This window comes from Somniosus microcephalus, chromosome 1, assembly GCF_052327205.1.
Source record: "Somniosus microcephalus isolate GS21.2 chromosome 1, FLI_Smic_1.0, whole genome shotgun sequence".
Lineage (NCBI taxonomy): Eukaryota > Metazoa > Chordata > Chondrichthyes > Squaliformes > Somniosidae > Somniosus > Somniosus microcephalus.
This window is the reverse complement of record NC_140987.1, coordinates 318,707,399-318,728,893: the sequence shown is the minus strand read 5'-3', so window position 1 is coordinate 318,728,893 and position 21,495 is coordinate 318,707,399. Positions and strand designations below refer to the sequence as shown.

At 45.9% G+C, this 21,495-nt stretch overlaps 1 protein-coding gene across 1 annotated transcript in view; it reads right to left on the bottom strand.

Annotated features, from left to right (window-relative positions):
* Positions 1-20,671, bottom strand: part of LOC147124877 (gamma-aminobutyric acid receptor subunit alpha-3-like) — a 118,481-nt gene extending 97,810 nt beyond the window's left edge. Inside the window, exons 1-2 of the mRNA XM_085987010.1 lie at positions 20,657-20,671; positions 19,718-19,938 (exon numbers count right to left, since the gene is read on the bottom strand). Coding sequence (XP_085843136.1) covers positions 19,718-19,938; positions 20,657-20,671 — 236 coding nt within the window. The remainder of the gene's footprint in view (positions 1-19,717; positions 19,939-20,656) is intronic.
* Between the last annotated feature and the right edge of the window lie 824 nt (positions 20,672-21,495).

Below are 21,495 nucleotides of genomic sequence, written 5' to 3'. Positions count from 1 at the left end.
CAAATACGAGAGGCCGGTCAGGTAACCTTCTCCCTTGGCACACTCCAGTTCGAGGAGAATGTCGCCCAGCTCTCGGAGCACGACATTATCTTTGTTGGTTAGCTTCGGAAATTCCTCAATCTTCTTGAGCAGTGCGTGTTCAATGACTTCTGGTGTCCCATAACAGTCTTCGAGACGTTGCCAAACCAGGTTGAGGCCTGCTGTGGGATTGCGGACGTGCGCTGAGCGAATTCTCTTCGCCTGTTCTGACGACTCAGCTCCGAGCCACTTTGTCATCAAATCTAGTTCTTCTCTGGCTGACAGATTCAAGTCCTTGGTGGTACTCAGGAAGGACACTTTCCATGACCAATAATTTTCAGGACGGTCATCAAATTCTAGAAGGCCTGAACTTAACAATTCTCGGCGGATAAGGTACCTAGCGAGGTCTTGTGCACCTTGTGGCTCGGGTGAGGACTGCTTGGCTGGATTGGCCGAGTGCTGTGGAGGTCTCTGCAGGTAAGTCTTACTTATTTCTTCTCCTTTAAGCTCAGTGTCTCCAAAAACTGGCTGTTTGCTACTGTGGTGAGTAGTTGGTTCTGCGTCGAGATACCTGGATGTTTCCTTGAAGAACAATTTGGAGTGTTGTTGGACATACTCACTTGTACGTTGCACTGGACTGAGGGGCTGTTCTAGAAAATATGCTTCATGGCTGGGCTCCCCGCCTTCATTCTCCTCACCGTCTTCATAAGCTGCAGCTTCAGCTTCAGCGGCAGCGGCAGCTCTCTGGCTTTGGAGAATGTGGAGACTGGCGTCGAGGTCAGCTCTCTGCTTCATCAAACTAGTGTCGAGGTCAGCTCTCTGCTTCATCACACTAGTGTCAAGGTCAGCTCTCTGCTTCATCACACTAGCTTCGTTTTCAGCGAAGGACAATTGAGCCTGGGCAGCTTTTGCCTTGGCACGTGCTTTGGCGGCTGCAGAAGCTGTCGATGACGATGGTCTGCTGGACCGCCGAGATGATCTAGAGGATGCTTTAGAGGACTGTGACTTGGCATCATTTGCTCGGAGAGGCTCATGCTTCTCGATTGGCTGGTCGACGTCCTCTATGGTATATTGTCTTCCTGAGTGTAGACTCATGGTAGCTGAGTGGTATCTTCTTGTGCTTGAGCCCGCTGTGCTGTTGTCTTTTTACTTTTCTGCCCTCGCAGCGCGTTCCTATGCAGAGCTAGACAGGTAGCTAACAACTTGATATCTTCCCATAAAAATCACAAGGCTTGACTTTTCTCGTAAAGCTTTACTGAAAGATTCTTATTGTAAAACTGAAATACAACACAGAAATGGAAGCACACATTAGTATACAAGCGCATAACTGATATGCATACACAAATTTAGGTACGCCTGAGCAACACAGTACATATGGCATGTAAATTACCAAACACGTGGAAACACAGCTTACTGTGAATATACATTTAGCAAACTGGAAGGCATTCTCTTTAATTAGCTCTGTACATAGTGCATCAAAATACAGCTACTAGTTAACCAGCTAGACAGAGAGCGAGCACTTCACGGCTAGCTGTGTAAGTTTGCTTACAGAGAAAAGTTACAAACTAAACATTTTCTGCAACATACAGTGTACACTAATTATCTATAACATTCTCAAGTACTTACAGACAAATAATATCCAAGACTCAGGCGTGGGAACAATATACTTTCCAGAGCATGTGCCGCTGTAGGTCTGTAGTATACAGTTTGCTTTACTGCACTTACTGTGCTTTACTGCACTTTACTGCGCTTTTACTGCAGTTGCTAGGTACCAATTAGCCACTAGGTGGCGACACACAATGGGAATCGACCCAACTTACTCAAACCCCTGAATTAACTGGAAAACTAACATAAATTGCTACAGAGAGACAGCACATCCACATTCCCCAAAGGTTATGGATAAAGGGAACCTGTATGGACAAGTTATTAAAAAAATGGTATCCAAATTGGCTTCTGAAACCTCGTGACCAAGGCTTGCAGGATCTTGAAAGCAAGACCCTGCAGAAGGCAGGCCCATTCAAATCCTGAAACGAAACCTAACATGCATGGATCTGTGAAACACTTTGCCATTTTCTAAAGCCAGACAGCTAGGTAAACACAGAATATGCATTCTTCACATTGGAACAGATCAAGTCAGGATGGACCTAATCTTGAGGCCATTAACTTTTGGCATAATTAATCGGTAACAGCTCACAGGTAGCTACCCAGCCAGGAAAGACGATTAAATTTCATAAATAACAAACAGCCAGGATATTGAAGCCATTAAACAAGGAGACAACCACCCCAAAAGGTCATTAAAGTGAATGACTGTAATCATTTTAGACGAGCCCACCAAATTAAACAAAGAACTGACCTGGTTTGGCGCGCAGTTAAGGGGTGACAAACCGGATATAATTGTAGGCCCACCGGTAGCTCTCTCTCTCTCTTGCCTCTTGCTCTTGCCTCTCCCGACACCGAGGACGCCCATTACAACACTGGGGGCTAAACGCGGGAGGAGAACGGAACCCGGTTCGAACAAGCACAAGACACACGTGGCCGCAAACAGACGAGACGAGGCGAGATGAACGGTAAAACCGATAGGCAGAGAAGGGCAGCGAAAAAAAGAAGCATTGGGGACGAGCGGGCTTACACCCCAGCCTAGTTATAAGCTGGCGTTTGAAGCATGGGTAGAAAAACCAGAATGACAATATAAACCACCAACCGAGCCCCAACCGCAACAAAACCATCGGCGACCAAACCACCACCAGAAGAACAACCATTCCTGCAAGGTGAAGTACCCAACAAAACACTTTACTCTAACGAAGGAAAAGGAGGGTACTTCGCACAGACAACTCCATCGCCGCGCCCTGTGACCACGTGACGACGGCAGGCCCAAAGGACAACAAGAGCGAACCCCAAAACCCACAACCGGCTTAATCGGCAGGTTTTGAACCGTAAAAGGAACCCCATTGGTGAGCATGAATTCCTGGCCCCTCGTAGCTTAATCTAGTTAGGTATTGGGGGTGGGATAAGGATAAGGGGATTTTTAATGTGTTTGTTCCCTCGATGTGCCGTGTGTTCCCCATTGCTAAATAAGTGTAATTTTATATGCCTGTAAGTATTGCAGTAATTCTCAGTATTGTGTTTTATTGTGCCTTTAATAAAAATTGCGGTTTTCTTGCACCAAACCACTTGTCTACTCTATTTTCTGTATCGCCGCCTGTACCTAAGTCTGGTGTCTAGAATCCAGGGGCGTGGGAGCGATTCGAACCGCTCAGAGACAGTCAGGGGCAGAGCTGACTGGGCACACGCCACCCCCTACAGGTGATAAAAAGAAGGAAAGAAAGACTTGCATTTCATGACCTTATATAACGTCTTTCACAACCTCAGGATGTCTCAAAGCGCTTTACAGCCAATGAAGTAATTTTGAAGTGTAGTCACTGTTGTAATGTAGAAAACGCGGCAGCCAATTTGCACACAGCAAGCTCCCACAAACAGCTATGTGACAATGTCCAGATAGATTTTTTTTATGTTGATTGAGGGATAAATATTGGCTAAGACAGCGGGGAGAACTCCCCTGCTCTTCTTCAAAATAGTGCCATGGGATTTTTTTACATCCACCTAAGAGCGTAGGCGGGTTTAGCGTTTCATCCGAAAAACAGCAACTCTGAGAGTGCAGCGCTCCCTCAGTACTGCACTGGAGTATCAGCATAGATTTTTGTGCTCAAGTCCCTGATGTGGGACTTGAACCCACAATCTTCTGATTTAGGAGACAAGAGTGCTACCCACTGAGCCACAGCTTACATGATGGAGTAAATATGTGGTCGGAGGCTCATCTCAGGGTCAAATATGACAACAACTTTGCAAATGGTCTCGTTCAGCCTCAGACAGTTGCCAGGGAGAAGGATGGAGTCAGTGACTAGGGAACGGGGTTCGTGGCGGGGACCGAATACAATGGCTTCGGTATTCCCAATCTTTAATTGGAGGAAATTTCTGCTCATCCAGTACTGGAAGTCAGACAAGCAATGTAACAATTTAGAGACAGTGGAGAGGGTCGAGAGAGGTGGTGGGGTGGTAGAGCTGGGTGTCGCCAGTATACAGGTTGAACCTGACGTTGTATCTTTGGGTGATGTCACTGAGAGGCAGCATGTAGATGAGAAATAGGAGGGGGCCAAGGATACTGAGACACTGAGTACATTGGGTGTATAGTAATCTCGGATGTAATGCTTAAGTTGTCCACCAGAGGGAGACAAATGCTAAGGGGATTATAATTACTTGTCTTAAGGTAAAATTGCATTATGGGTAGAATGACATCATAGGATCCTCCATCTTAGATTGCTCGTGCAGTTGAATTGATGTGCATGCCTGTAGTTGTGAGAGCTCTGTTCTCTCCTGGTTCTGTGTAAATTAAAAGCAAAGTTTTGAGTTCCTGAAGTCTCACTTATATCCCTTATTTGGACCTTAACCACCCGGTTATAACATTTTGGCGACGAGGATTAACAGTTTCAACTTGAAGAAGGGAAAATACAAGAACACTGCATCTGAATCATGGCTACTCGAGTAGGAGAGATTTCTGCTTTTGATGTTAAAATCAAACTTGGGTCGAATACTGTGAGTTATTAGAGCATTTCTTTGAAGCAAATGATATTGTCTATGAAGGAAAACGGAGAACTATTTTGCTAACTTCGGTGGGAAGTCTAACGTATAGTTTATTGAGAAACTTATGCAGTCCTGCAAAGCCTGGAGATAAATCATTTACTGAATTAGTGGACTTGCTAAAGGAACATTTCAATCCCAGACCGAGTGAGATTGTACAACATTTCAAATTTAATTCACGGAACAGGATACCGGGAGAAACTGTGTTGGATTATGTAGCAGTGTTGAGAAAACTGGCACATGATTGCAATTACAGGAACAGCTTGAAAGACATGCTGAGAGATAGGCTGGTTAGCGGAATAATGGATACTCGAATGCAGAGGAGATTATTGTCCGAGACTGGGCTTACGTATGAAAAAGCGTTGGAACTTGCTCAATTAATAGAGGCAGCGAACCGAGATGTAAAAGAAATCCAAAGTTGCGACTGGTCTACTACGAAGCAAGTTGCAGGTCAGACGCTGGTGCACAAGTTAAATATGAGTCGTACATCACAACGTGCGCATGTAAAGGCATGTTATAGATGCAATGGAGATCACCTGGCAAGGGAATGCAGGTTTCTGGAGGAAAAGTGCCACAAGTGTGGGAAAAAGGACATATCAAACGTGCATGTAGAGCAAAAGCTACCCTGGAGGTATACAAACCTAAAGGGGGAGAAAAGCAAAACCTGGTAAGAGAAGTGAAAAAAAAGGGAGCACATCACATCAGTGGAGAAGCTGAGAAAGAAGACAACATGTTCATAATGCATAGTATGGTAGAGGACATTCCAAAAGTGGATCCTATCACTTTGCAACTGATAGTAAATGACACTGAGGTCAACTTTGAGGTGGATACTGGATGTGGCGTAACCATAGTGAAAAGGGAAGAGTATTCAAAATTGTGGAACCGTGCAAAAGTTCCAGAGTTAAAGTCTTGCTCTATGAAGCTTAAAACCTATACCGGTGAACGAGTGGCAACCTTGGGTACAGCTATTGTAACTGTGAAACACAGGGACACCGTGGAACAGTTACCTGTAGTTGTAGAATCGGGTTCTGGACCAAATTTGTTAGGTCGGGGCTGGATAAAAGAATTTAAATTAGATTGGGGAGCAATAAATCAAATGGAGAGAGGTGAACAGTTGTCGTTGCAAGAAGTTTTGATTGAACATGAGAATGTGTTCAAGGAAAACCTTGGAACATTTAATGGCCCCCCAGCTAAGATTTATGTCGACAAGGAGGCACTGCCAAGATTTTTTAAACAACGACCTGTGCCTTATGCCATGAAAGCGAAGGTAGAGGCTGAGCTTGATCATCTTTTGTGGGAGAACATTCTGGAACCCGTGAAATGTTCAGAATGGGCAGCTCCAATTGTACCTGTTTTAAAACCAGACAATTCGGTAAGAATCTGTGGAGATTATAAATTGACTGTAAATAGGGTATCTAAACTAGAACAGTATCCTATTCCTAAAACTGAGGATCTTTTTGCAAACCTGGCTGGAGGGAAGAAATTCACGAAGCTGGATATGAGTCATGCATACTTGCAGATTACGCTAGATGAGGAATCCAAGAAGTATGTAACCATAAACACACACAAGGGTTTGTTTACCTATAACCGCTTGCCATTTGGTGTCTCATCTAGTCCAGCTATCTTCCAGAGGACTATCGAGGATGTACTGCAAGGGATTCCACATGTTTCCATCTATCTGGATGATATTCTGGTGACGGGAAGAACCGACCAGGAGCATCTGAGCACTCTGAGAGAGGTACTTCAAAGATTGGATAAGGCTGGGTTACGGCTCAAGAGGAGTAAGTGTACTTTCATGGGGAATGAGGCCGTGTTCCTGGGACACAGAGTGGACGCCACCGGGCTCCATCCAATCAAGGAGAAGGTAAAAGCACTGCAGGACGCCCCAGCTCCTACAAATGTGACTGAGTTAAGAGCTTACCTGGGACTGCTAAACTATTATAACAGGTTTTTGCCAAACTTGTCAACAGTGTTAGCACCTCTTCACAAACTACTGCGCAAGGAGACACAGTGGCAGTGGGAAGAGGAACAGTGGGTTTCATTTGAACAATCCAAGAAACTGATGCTGTCCTCGGATGTGCTGGTTCACTACAATGCCGAGAAAGACATCATTCTCTCTTCTGACGCTTCACCTTACGGGGTGGGGGCAGTTCTTTCACACTGTATGGAAGATGGAACAGAAAGACCGATAGGGTTTATGTCTCGAACTCTGACCCCAGTGGAAAAAAACTATTCCCAGTTGGATAAAAAGGGATTAGCAGTAATGTTTGGGTTACAGAGGTTTCATAAGTACATATATGGCAGGAAATTCACCATATGCACCGATCATAAGCCTCTTCTATCTCTTTTCAATGAGATGAAAGCAGTACCACAGATGGTGTCACCCCGAATCCAGAGATGGGCAGTGACGTTGAGGGCATATGAGTATGTCATTGTTTACAAAGCGGGCAAGTACCATGGGAACGCAGATGCCTTGAGCTGTCTTCCATTACCAGGTACACCTATCCGTGCAGCTCCAGAGGACAGAGTTTTGATGTTGGGAACTGGTCAGGTAGTACGCAGACATGTGGATCAGATACTGACCAGACAACGGGAAATCGAACTGGAGGTTCCAGAGGAAATGCGGGAGGACAAGTTGGTCCCCAGTTATCCAAATGCATTGGTGGTCCCACCAGCACAAACAGAGACAGTTATACCTGGACCCCTTAATCAAAAGGAAACCATCGTAGCAGAGTCAGATACTCTGAGTACTGCTCAGGAGCAGCAGGTGGCTCTACTACAACCAAGCAGGGACTTGACTGTAAGATGTTCAACAAGGACTCACAAGCCGCCAGAGTGATTGATCACAACCTGCTAGATCATTCAGGATGGACTATCATTAAAGGAGTTTCCTTATGGACTTTTAAGAATGTTGTTAAGAATTGTTGTAACTTAAGAGGGGGGGATATAGTAATCTCGGATGTAATGCTTAAGTTGTCCACCAGAGGGAGACAAATGCTAAGGGGATTATAATTACTGATCTTAAGGTAAAATTGCATTATGGGTAGAATGACATCATAGGATCCTCCATCTTAGATTGCTCGTGCAGTTGAATTGATGTGCATGCCTGTAGTTGTGAGAGCTCTGTTCTCTCCTGGTTCTGTGTAAATTAAAAGCAAAGTTTTGAGTTCCTGAAGTCTCACTTATATCCCTTATTTGGACCTTCACCACCCGGTTATAACAGGGTGTGAGCTCTACACTGGGTGTATGCTTTACACTGAGTGTGAGCTCTACACTGGGTGTACTGCACATGCACCATGACACTAACACGGGTGATACAGTTACCACAGCAATAACCTATATTTATCTAGTGTTTTTAACATAGCAAAAAGAGACAACGAACCAGAAAAAGGAGATAGGACAGGGGATTAGGTCAAGAGATGGCTTTTAAAGAGGGTCTTAAAGGAAATGGAGAGGCGGAGAGGTTTAGGGAGCTAATTTCAGGGCATGGGGATCTAGACGGCTGAAAGCATAGCCACCAATGGTGGGATGAAAGGGAGATGCACAAGTCGTCTGAGTCAGACAATTTGGAGGGTGGGGGATGTCTGTAGGGCTGGAGGAGATTACAGAGATAGGGAGGGGGGAGGCCGTGGAGGGATTTGAAATCAAGGGCCCCGATTTAAACTGGGGGCCAGTTTTCAGTGGTGGAGTTTTGGCATCAGTTGACAGCTCAGCCTTAGCTGGAAAACAGAGGCCGAGTCCCAGGCCTTGTTAAAATTCCACCCCTTCCGGCCAGTACGTTGGCAGGAAGCGGTAGAATTTTGCACGGCCCAGACAACAGTGACTAGACTTCAAAACATACTTCATATCTATCTAATTATAGCCAGAGAATCACTTGCAATGGCTTCTCTTCCTGCTCTCGCATTATTACCTCTGGCGTTCCTTGGCTCCCTCCTATTTCTTATCTACATCATCCAAAAACACAGCGTCAGTTTTCACACATACGCTGACAACACCCAGCTCCACCTCACCACCACTTCTATCGACTCATCTACTGTCTCTAAAATGTCAGACATTCAGTACTGGATGAGCAGAAATTTCCTCTACATAAACTTGATTTCATCCAAAACTCGGCTGCTCATGTCCTAACTCGCCCCATGTCCCGTTCACCTATCATCCCCGTGCTCGCTGACTGACATTGGCTCCTGGTTCTTTCTTTCTCTTTATTATAAAAGTGTCCACTTGTGCATGCAGAACCTGTTACGCCTGTAGACGTCATTGTACATGGCAATTTCCATATCAATGGTGCCATGGTAACGAGGCAGAAAAGCTGGATTGCAACCAACGTTTAAGAATGGAGGAGCACTGGCTGATTCCCTTTACAGCTGATTAAGGTCTGGCCATTCGACCTCTCCCCACCCCGAATATTACAAGTGAGGCATCTTGAGGCCATTCCCTTGTTGTAATCAAACCTTTCCCTGAGATGTCCATAGTCGGCAGCCTCTTCACTGCTCAGTGCCATGTCCTACTTAGATTGATGCTTTGCTGATTATTCTGGCAGTCAGGAGTCATCACATTCCCCTTCATCTCTGAGAACTGAATTGAAGCAATGCTGCACCATCGCCCAATCGCTCTTTGACCCCACGGCCTTTTGCACTTTAACCCCACAGCCCTTCGTTCTTTGACCCATCCAGCCCCGCCATGCTTTGACCCCTGCTGGCACCATTTCCCACCCTCACTCCCATCCCTCACAGGCAGCATTTCTTGGCCTCACCACTCCTGTCTCCATCCTTTCCCCTTTCAACCCTTCTTCTCCTGCTCTCTCTCCTTCACTAGTCGCCCTCCCCTCTGTCCTTCTCCCATTCTCCTCCTCCCCCACCCATCTCGCCCTCCCCTCCACTCTCTCCTTCTATCTCATTCTCCTCCCCTGCCCTTTCCCTCTTTCATCTTCCCTTCTTCTCCCCTTCCCTCCTCTCCTCCACACCCTGTCCCCTTGTCTCTCCTCCCTCTCTCCCCTGCCCCCTCCCCTCCCCTTCCCACACCATGATCACTCTGCCTTCTCTCTCCCTGACTCTCCCTTGGTCTTGACTCCCTGTGTATTCACTGCCTGTTTCCATTCCCATGACTCTGCATTCCTGTCTTCATGCCCACTGTCCCTCAGCTGCTCTGTCCCTTTCCCCGCTGGCACTCCCATTCTAACTTGTATTCCGTTTCTCCATGTCTGCCTCTTCCTGTCCTCACCAATCTCATCTTCTTCCATTCCTGCTTTCTGCAGTGGTCCGGAGTGACTATCCATCCGGAGGCTCTCCCGCTCACTCGAGGGGATAGGCCAGGGTGATGTTACAAGTGATGATGGGTAAACCGGAGAGACACAGGGAGCTAGGGTCCGGTTGGATTGCCAGCTGGCTGTGGACTGACCCAGAGCAGGCTATGAAGTACATCAGCATGGAATCCTGCAGCACTCACTGCTTTTTTCATTTCCCTTCTAGTATCTCAACATCCCGTGGGGATAAGAGCACTGAAGAAATAGTGTGTGGTTGTGTGATGGATGTAGTGTATGTACCTTTAAGGGGAGAACTACTTTTTACAGCTCCTGTATACTGTAGTACCGGCAGTGACCACACCTGTACATAAACCCTGAGTAGGGATTTGCACTGTTAGTTTTAGAGTAACCCTCATCCAGTAAACACCTGTTGATTGTTCCTCTGCAGTCTCTGTCGATTTATTGAAGGACACCATACATCAAGATTCACGGATTTAACATTGGCGACGAGTGGATTCAAACCTCCCTGCAACTCTGCATCACCTCCCAGGGATTCGCTCCTGGAGAGCAGTGAAAGGGGAAGGCCGAGTCCAGGAGTGCGGGCGTCGACCATCCAGAGAGGACTTGAACATCGCAGAGGAGGCTGTGGAGAGCTGGGCTTGGTTCTCCAGTCGCGACAATCCAGCGCAGCGGGCTGGCAGCAGGTACGGTGCAGACCCTTCCCGGACAGCGGCGGCGGGAGCCGACCGATGGCACAGAAAAAGGCCGAGCAACGTTGACGGGGTAAGAGAGAGGGTAAAGCGCACAGGGCGCAGCTGGGGTTGAAGATGGAGCGGCGTCAACGAGAGAGGGTAAAGTGCACAGGGCGCAGCCGGGGTTCAGGACCGAGCGGCGTCAATGAGAGAGGCGCGCAGGAAAATGCGCAGAGCGCAGCCAGTGTTCAAGGGCCGAGCAGCGTCCGCGGAGAAGAAGGGAGACGCCATTTTTTTTTTAGCCGCAGCGGAGAAGAAGGGAGAGCGCAGGTAGAAAGGAAAGCGCGGGAGACGCCATTTTGAGCCAGCGGAGAAGAAGGGAGAGCGCGGGAGACGCCATTTTGAGCCTGTCTAACCACACCCAGGGATGCCGAAGAGTGGCAGTGTCAAAGCGTTCGACAATGAAGTCGAAGATTGGGTGACATATGTATAACGCATAGAAGTATACTGCAAGGTGAATGAAGTGCCAGATGCCAGGGAAGCATTGGTATTGTTGAATTCCATGGGTGCAATAACATATGGCTTACTGCAAAACCTAGTAACCCCAGAGAAGCCAGTGGAAAAGGATTTTGAAAGCATAGTGGCAATCCTACAGGACCACTTGAACCCCACACCGCTGCTGATAGCAGAAAGATTTAAGTTTCACAAAAGGAACCAGCATAAAGATGAAAGTAATGATGAGTATTTAACGGAACTGCACAAGCTATCGAAACACTGCCAGTTTGGAACGGGACTAGCAGATACCTTAAGGGACAAGTTTGTGTGTGGGCTTCAAAGTGAAGGAACCCAGAAACGGCTTCTATCAGAAAAGGATCTTACGCTGGACAAGGCTTTCAGCATGGCAGTATCACATGAAGCAGCAGCACGGGGTGCAGCTGAGATAAAATGGAGACCGCAAGAATATGGCACAAATGAAATGGCATACAGAACAGTGAAGTGCTATCGCTGCTGCAGAACAACACACGACCATAAGGATTGCTGCTTCAAGGACCAAGTGTGCAGAGAGTGTGGAAAAGTAGGACACATAGCAAGAGTCTGCAGGTCGGAAAAGAAAACCAGCAGCAAGAAATCTCCACAGGAGAAGTACAAGAAGGTACATAAGGTGATGGAGAGTAGTTCGGACGAACAGAAAAGGGATACAGACTCTGGAAGCAAGGAGCTGGGTTGTCTGAAACTACATAATGTGATCAAAACGGAGGAGCACCAAACTATCTGGGTCATGCTCAAGACAGCCGGAGTCCAAGTGAAAATGGAATTGGACACAGGATCAGCCCTAACAGTCATAAACCGAAGGGACTACAAGCGGCTATTCTCACATATACCCTTGAGAGATACAGAGATCGTCTTGAAGACGTACACGGGGCAAAAAGTCTACCTCAAAGGAAAAATAAGGGTGAACGTTATATATAACAGCAAGGAAACACCAAAAATGGACCTATATGTATTGCCAGAGGGAGGACCACCACTACTAGGACGTGAATGGATCCGGAAGATAGAGCTAGATTGGCATTCCATACAAGCACTGACTGTAGCTGCCAAAAAGGATGACGACGTCACACCTGGACGACTGTCAAAAATGCTAACTGACGCACAAGAAGTGTTCCAGGAGGAACTCGGAACACTAAAAGGCATAACAGCGATGATCAAAATAGAGGAAAATGCAAGCCCAAAGTTTTTTAAGGCCAGACCGGTGCCTTATGTGATCCGCCCAGCCGTCGAAGCAGAGATGGAAGGTTTGGAACGTTCAGGAGTACTGTCCAAAGTGGACTGGAGCGAGTGGGCTACACCCATTGTTCCTGTAATGAAGAGGTCATTGAGTAATACGCCTGGGGAACCAAAGAATGTTCGCATCTGTGGGGACTTTAAGGTGACAGTGAACCCAGTCCTTCACACGGTACAATATCCGCTTCCGCGGATTGAAGATATTTTCGCCTCGCTATTTGGAGGGCAACGCTTCACTAAGATTGATCTGGCCCAGGCGTACCTGCAAATGGAGGTAGAAGAAGCCTCGAAACAGTACCTCACGATCAACACTGATAAAGGTCTCTACCAATACAACCGGCTGGTGTTCGGGGTAGCATCAGCTCCGGCTATTTGGCAAAGGGCAATGGATCAAGTCCTGCAAGGGATTCCAGGGACCCAGTGTTATTTGGATGACATCATGGTCACGGGCGAAAATGAGAGTGATCACCTCGCCAACCTGGAGCAGGTGCTCACTAGATTGAAGGAATATGGGCTCCGAGCTAATCGCCAGAAATGCGAGTTTTTCCAGAAGCAGAATTCGTATTGTGGCCACGTTATTGATGAAGAGGGGTTACATAAGTCCCCTGAAAAGATTGAGGCAGTAGTCAAGGCTCCAGCACCGGAAAATGTGTCACAACTGAGGTTGTTCCTCGGGCTGCTGAACTACTACCATAAGTTCTTGCCAAATTTTTCTACTGTACTGCACCCACTGAACACCCTACTGCAAACGGGGGTACCATGGAAGTGGAATGACGAATGTAAACGAGCTTTCCAGAAGAGCAAAGAATTGATCGCATCAAATGAGGTGTTGGCTCTTTTCAACCCAGCACTACCAATTCGGTTGGCGTGTGACGCATCACCCTATGGCATTGGAGCGGTGCTGTCGCACAAATTCTCGGACGGCACAGAGAGGCCAATAGCCTTTGCGTCACGATCACTAACCTCAGCCGAGCATAACTACGCCCAGATTGACAGGGAGGCCCTCAGCCTAGTGTGGGGAGTGAAAAAGTTCAACCACTATCTGCACTGGCAGAAGTTCACCTTGCTGACTGACCACCAACCACTTGTCTCCATCTTTAATCCAAAGAAGGGCGTTCCGGTGATGACTGCGCAACGGCTACAAAGATGGTCCCTTTTTCTAGGGGCGAACCAATATGAAATCGAGTATAAGGGCACGAAACAGCATGGAAACGCTGATGGGCTATCACGCCTGCCACTGCCTACTGCGGAGGAAGCACCAGCAGTGGACCCTGTCGAAATATTTCATTCGACTATAATTGAACGCTTGCCTGTAACTAACGCTGACATAGAGAAGGAGACGCAAAATGACCCGACACTGTCTCGGGTATATGACTTGACGGTGAAGGGATGGCCAACACATGGCGACTCACTGTTGCCAGCATTCTCATCCAGAAGAGAACAGCTGTCAATATGCCAGGGGACCTTGATGTGTGGATCCCGAGTGGTAATTCCACCCAAGTTAAGGGAGAGAGTGCTCAATGAGCTTCACGAAGGCCATCTGGGAGGGGTGAAAATGAAAAGCCTTGCTAGGGCTTATGTGTGGTGGCCGGGGATCGATCAGCAAATCGAGGACTTGACAAAGAGCTGCTCAGGATGCCAGAAGGTCCAAAATGCACCACCACATGCCCCTCTACACCCATGGGAGTGGTCCTCATCTCCATGGCAACGGGTGCATATTGATTTTGCTGGTCCATTCATGGACTCAATGTTTTTAATAGCCGTGGATGCGCACTCGAAATGGCCTGAGGTGATCAAAATGTCCTCCACCACCACAGAGAAAACTATTGCAGTCCTACGGACTATATTTGCCAGGAACGGCTTGCCAGAGCAGGTTTGCTCTGATAACGGACCACAGTTTGTGTCCGAGGAGTTTTGAATATTTATGAAGAGGAATGGGGTAAAGCATTACACAGTGGACGTTGGGGAGAGCATCGTGAGATGCCATGCTGACCAGATCCTAGAGTCACAGGAACAAGTCAACCCCATGCCTCGCCCATACGTACCTGGTGATGAACCCGACATACAGGTAGCATCTACCCCAGAAACAGTAGCATCGGAAGCTGATGAACCAACCGACGACAGGGGGCCAGAATCGCCTCCGCACCAAGAGCAAGACACTCAGGAAAGGCGCTATCCAGAAAGGATCAGGAAGCCGCCCCAAAGACTGAATTTATAAATGGATTTTTTCAGTTAATGTTGCATGTTAAAAGTGTTAATTGTTAAATGAATTTTATGGTACTGTTAATCTAAAAGGGGAGGAATTGTAGTGTATGTACCTTTAAGGGGAGAACTACTTTTTACAGCTCCTATATACTGTAGTACCGGCAGTGACCACACCTGTATATAAACCCTGAGTAGGGATTTGTACTTTTAGTTTTAGAGTAACCCTCATCCAGTAAACACCTGTTGATTGTTCCTCTGCAGTCTCTGTCGATTTATTGAAGGACACACTACATCAAGATTCACGGATTTAACAATGGACATCTGATCGCTGTGCCAGTTCCGAAGCACTGTGTAACATCAGTCTAACTGACTGAAGTCCTTTAGTCTGTAAACAATACTGTACACAAACAAACTCCCTCAGTAATCTTTACATAGTCATTGATTATATCACTTAAAGCAGATTAAATCTGTGTACTGCATCAAAGGCTTGTCCTAGCCTCTACTCCATCTCTCTCTCTGGTTCTCTCTGGCTCTCTCATTCTGTCTCTCTCTCTCTCACTGTCTCTCTCTCTCTCTCTATTTCTCTGTGTCTCTCTTTTTCGTTTTTTGTCTGTCTCTGTCTCTGTCTCTCTCTGTCTCACTATTTGTGTCTCTCTTTTTGTCATCTCTGTCTCTGTCTCTGTCTCTCTCTCTCTCTCGCTCTGTCTCTGTGTGGCTCTCTCCCTCACTCTCTGTCTGTCTGTCTCTCTCTGTCTCTCTCTCTCCCTCACTCTCTGTCTGTCTGGTTGTCTCTCTCTGTCTCTTTCTCTCGCGCTCTGTCTCTGTCTCTGCCTGTCCCTCTCCCTCACTCTCTGCCTGTCTCTCTCTGTCTCTGTGTTGCTTTCTGTCTCTCACTCTCTCTCTCACTCTGTCTCTCTCTCTCTCTTTGTCTCTGTCTGTGTGTCTCTCTGTCTCTGTCTCTCTCTCTCGCTCTCTCTCACTCTGGCTATCAGCACCTGTCATCAGTCAAGGAGCAGGTATTACAGGGGATATTACCAAATAGTCAGTAGGTACACGCGATGCTTCACTTTAAGTGTGCAGTGTTTTAACTGTAGAGCTTTGGTCATCAGTCTCTCTCTCAGACATTCAAGAACATGACTAAATTGGTCCACAGTTTTCAAGATCTGGGGAAATCGCTACACTTCTGTACTAGATGCATGCACACACATGTATACACAGACGGTTAAAACGCACACATGTATACTTACGGTTAAAGCACACACATGGAAACAATCACATAAACATATGCAGATTCAAACATATACACAGACATATATACACACAACTTGTATTTATATAGCGCCTTTAACGTAGTAAAACGTCCCAAGGTGCTTCGCAGGAGTGTTATCAAACAGAATTTGGCACTGAGCCACATGAGATATCAGGACAGATGACCAAAAGCTTGGTCAAAGAGATAGGTTTTAAGGAGCATCTTAAAGGAGGAGAGAGGTAGAGAGGTTTAGGGAGAGAATTCCAGAGCTTAGGGCCTCGGCAGCTGAAGACACGTCCGCAATTGGTGGAGCGAGTAAAATTGAGGATGCACTAAAGGCTAGGTTTGGAGAAAATCAGAGATCTCGGCGGGTTGTAGGGCTGGAGGAGGTTACAGAGATAGGGAGGGGCGAGGCCATGGAGGAATTTGAACACGAGGATGAGAATGTTAATATGTACAGTGATGTATCACTGTGATGTACAACGGATAGAATGAGTTACAGCTGAGAATGTTCCACCATGGACGAATAGCCTATACACCTCTGTTGGTGATACTAACATTTGTTCGACTTTTCTTTGTTATTTAAAAGTAGGGGTCAACACCTGCGTTACAACAGAGAACAAGACAATGGAACGAGCACTAACATTAGCGACTGTCAGAGCCCAGGGTGAAGAACAGTCCGTGCCCACATCAGTGGGTCTGGATCCCAGCACAGGGCATTACTTTCGGAAGAGCAGAGCAAAGGAGTAAGGTGATAAATATTAATGAGTTAGAGTGTGCTGGCGGAGTGTGTGGTGGCTATCTTACTGCACTAGTAATCCGGAAAACTGAGAATTGGAATTTAATTAAAAATCTGGGAACAAAAAGCTTTTTCAGTAAAATGACCATGAAGCTGTAGGGAAGGAAACCTGCCATCCTTACCCGGTCTGGCCTATATGTGACTCCAGTCCCACACCAACATGGTTGACATTATTGGACAAATCAAATTGGGCAGGGCTGCCTTGAGGATGAGTTCATTGAGTGTATTAGGGATGGGTTTCTTGAGCAGTATGTAACTGAACCGACCAGGGGGCAAGCAACCTTAGATCTGGTCCTGTGTAACAAGACAGGATTAATTAAAAATGTCCTAGTAAAGGATCCCCTTGGAATGAGTGACCATAACATGGTTGAATTCCATATTCAATTAGAGGGTGAGAAGGTTGGATCTCAAACAAGTGTGCTAAGCTTGAATAAAGGAGACTATGAAGGTATGAGAGCGGAATTGAGTAGAGTGGATTGGGAAAATAGATTTAAGGGTAAGACGATACATGATCAGTGGTGTACATTTAAGGAGTTATTTTACAACTTCCAAAAAAAATATATTCCACTGAGAAGAAAAGGGTGTAAAAGAAAAGACAGCCATCCGTGGCTAAGTGAAGAAATTAATGATAGTATTCGACTAAAAACAAGGGCATATAAGGTAGCCAAATCTAGCGGGAGGATAGAGGATTGGGAAAACTTTAAAAGACAGCAAAAAATAACAAAAAGATTGATTAAGAAAGGGAAGATAGATTATGAAAGTAAATTAGCAAAAAATATTAAAACAGATAGTAAGAGTTTTTATAGTTATATAAAAAGAAAAAGGGTGGCTAAAGTAAATGTTGGTCCCTTAGAGGATGAGACCAGGAAATTAATGGTGGGAAATATGGAGATGACAAAAACACTGAATGAATATTTTGTATCAGTCTTTACAGTAGAAGACACTAAGAATATCCCAACACTGGACAAACAGGGGGCTAAAGGGGGGGAGGAGCTAAACACGATCAAAATCACTAAGGAAGTGGTACTCGGTAAAATAATGGGACTCAAGGCGAATAAATCACCTGGACCTGATGGCTTACATCCTAGGGTCTTGAGGGAAGTGGCGGTAGGGATTGTGGATGCATTGGTAATAATTTTCCAAAACTCCCTGGACTCGGCAAAGGTCCCGGCAGACTGGAAAACTGCTAATGTAACACCCTTATTTAAAAAGGGCAGTAGACAGAAGGCTGGAAACTATAGGCCAGTTAGCCTAACATCTGTGGTAGGTAAAATTTTGGAGTCCATTATTAAGGAGACAGTAACAGGACATTTGGATAATCATAATTTAATAGGACAAAGTCAGCATGGTTTTATGAAGGGGAAGTCATGTTTGACAAATTTGCTGGAGTTCTTTGAGGAAGTAACATATAGGGTGGATAAAGGGGAACCAGTGGACGTAGTGTATTTAGACTTCCAAAAGGCATTTGACAAGGTGCCACACAAAAGATTATTGCTTAAGATAAAAAATCACGGGATTGGGGGTAATATTCTGGCATGGATAGAGGATTGGCTATCTAACCGAAGGCAGAGAGTTGGGATAAATGGTTCATTCTCAGACTGGCAATCAGTAACGAGTGGTGTTTTGCAGGGGTCAGTGCTGGGTCCCCAACTCTTTACAATCTATATTAACGATTTGGAGGAGGGGACAGAGTGTAACATATCAAAGTTTGCAGATGATACTAAGATGGGAGGGAAAGTAGTGAGTGAGGAGGACATAAAAAACCTGCAAGGGGACATAGACAGGCTAATAAGTGGGCAGAGATTTGGCAGATGGAATACAATACTGGAAAGTGTGAGGTTATGCACTTTGGCAGGAAAAATCGTAGAGCAAGTTATTATCTTAATGGCAAGAAACTTGAAAGTACTGAAGTACAAAGGGATCTGGGGGTCCTGGTGCACGAAACTCAAAAGGTTAGTATGCAGGTGCAGCAAGTGATTAAGAAGGCCAATGGAATGTTGGCTTTCATTGCTAGGGGGATAGAATATAAAAATAGGGAGGTATTGCTTCAGTTGTACAAGGTATTGTTGAGACCGCACCTGGAATACTGCGTACAGTTTTGGTGTCCATACTTAAGAAAGGACATACTTGCTCTCGAGTCAGTACAAAGAAGGTTCACTCGGTTAATCCCGGGGATGAGGGGATGGACATATGAGGAGAGGTTGAGTAGATTGGGAATCTACTCATTGGAGTTCAGAAGAATGAGAGGCGATCTTATTGAAACATATAAGATTGTGAAGGGGTTGGATCGGGTGGATGCGGGGAGGATGTTCCCGATGATGGGTGAAACTAGAACTAGGGGGCATAGTCTTAGAATAAGGGGCTGCTCTTTCAAAACTGAGATGAGGAGGAACTACTTCACTCAGAGGGTGGTAGGTCCATGGAATATGCTGCCCCAAAAAGCTGTAGAAGCTACATCATTACATAAATTTAAAACAGAAATAGACAGTTTCCTAGAAGTAAAGGGAATTAAGGGTTACGGGGAGCGGGCAGGAATTTGGACATGAGACTAGGTTCGGATCGGTCATGGCCCTGTGGGTAGCGGAGCGGGCCCAGGGGCTGTGTAGCCTGATCCTGCTCCTATTTCGTGTGTCTAATTCTGTTAGATTCAGGAGATGGTTCTATGATAGTGGATTGGCGGTTAGGATCAGATCAGCCATGATCTTATTGAATTGGCAGAGCAGGCTCGAGGGGCCGATTGGCCTACTCCTGCTCCTATTTCTTATGTTCTTATGTTCTTATGACACCTAACTGCCCTCTGAAGTGACCCAGCTAGACACACAGTTGTATCAAAAACTGGTACCAGCAGTTCAAGAAGAAGGCTCACCTTCACCTTTTCAGGGCAACTGGGGATGGGCAATAAATGCCATCCTGAGAATGAATAAAACTGAAATGAACAGGCCTAACTCGATCAATGTTTTAGAATTCTTGGTAAGCAGTGGATTTTGCAGCATGACATAAGCAGGCCCTGATTTAGCCACTGGACGTCATGAGCTGATAACTTGAATAAAGAGCGATTGGAGTTTGAATGCCCAGAATAGAGGGTGATCCTTTACCTCATGGTGTACAGCAGGGTTCCGTTGTCCACCAGCCTCAGCAGTTTGTTTGGAGTGGTCATGTTGTGTGCTACCGACTTCTTTCCATTGTGAAAGAAGGTGTCTGGAGTCCAGATCTTGCTGGCCAGAAGGTTGTTTAGCGGCAGTATGTGCATGGGCCCTTTAAATTTCAGCCGTTCGTCCCTCCAGCTCTGTCGGAAAAACACGTCGACAGTGTACTCCTGTATTCAGGAAAAACAAAGGGATAAACAGATGGTTAGTAGCACAGTCTGTGTTCCTGTGCTTCTCCCTTTTGTCTCTTCCCAGTTGCAGCAAACCCTTTCACCAGTGTTGTCAAGCAAAGGACATGGTCTGTTCATCTGCCTCTGTCACCACTCAACAGTAGTATCATCGCCACTCTTTAGGGTTCAGTTTGTCATGTTTTCTGGGTGGTTGTGGCAGCAATGGAATCTGAGAGAGAGTTCGCAGAGGAAAATTCAATCGGAAAGCTGATTAGATAAAAGGAGGGAAACCCTGGAAGGACTGCAACATTAGTTAAGTTTGGAGGGAGGCTATCTGAATAAAAGTCCTAAGGTTAAACATATTATTGAAGTAGAATCTATTTCTTAACACCAAGCATATTTAATAAAGAAAGATAGCTGGAAATTAGTTTCATCTTTTAGGTTTTAAAACTTTGGCTCCTCACTTAAAAACCTATGGATTTGTCTGTTTATTCATTTTTATAATAACACAGCATCAGTTTCCACATGTACGTGAATGACAGCCAGCTCTACCTCACCATCACCCCTCTTCACCCCTCCACTGGCACTAAATTGTCACACTTCTTGTACTGGATCAGCAGATATTTCCTCCAATTAATTGTTGGGAAGACCGAAGCTAATGGTCCAGAAATTCGGGTCGGGGGCTTCCCGCGGGTGTAAGCCCCCGACCTGCACCTACCTTGCACGCTGGCATTTGAGCTGCAGGGCCCCGTGGAATTCCGCTCCGGGGCCTGGCCCAGCTGCCGGCGCGCTGTGCTTGCGTGTCCCAGGGGCGTAGTTAGTGCGATGCATCCCCTGGGATCACGTGAGCCATGGGCAGCCAATCGGAGGAGGGAAAAGCCCATTCATAAGATTGACAGGTAGACCTGTCAAAACTTATAAATACTACGGGCCCAAAATAGCAGTAAACCTTCAAATACATTTTTGAAAAAATCACACTTTTTAAATAAACTATAAATTACATTAAATAACTATTTTAAACAATAATTTAAATTTTTGAAAAAATAATTTTAAATTATAACGGGGCTAAAAATAAACTTACCTTGCTTTAAAGTATTTAAAAATAATAAACCTGTAGAAAAAATGTTTTAATTTTAATTAATTGACCACTTACCTTGCAACAAGCAGGCCTTACGCCTGCTTTTTAAATGTGTAAATCCTGCAGGCTTACCCTCCTGGGAAAACCTGTAAAAAAAACCTAAGTTCAAAGCGCACGCGCAGCCTCCTTTGCACGTGCGTTCAACCTCTGAACCTCTTCATTCAGAGGATCGGAAGTGCCAGTTTCCCGCGTATGCGCAGTGCATGCAGGAAACCGGCAATTCCATTTGGCCTACAGGTGAGTACCCCGTGCGTGCTCACCCGGGGAGAGCCAAATTTCTGGGCCATTATCTTTAAGGGATTAATTAAGAAGGGGGAAATAGAATATGAGAGTAAGCTTGCAAGGAACATAAAAACTGACTGTAAAAGCTTTTATCGGTATGTGAAGAGAAAAAGATTGGTGAAGTCAAGCATAGGCCC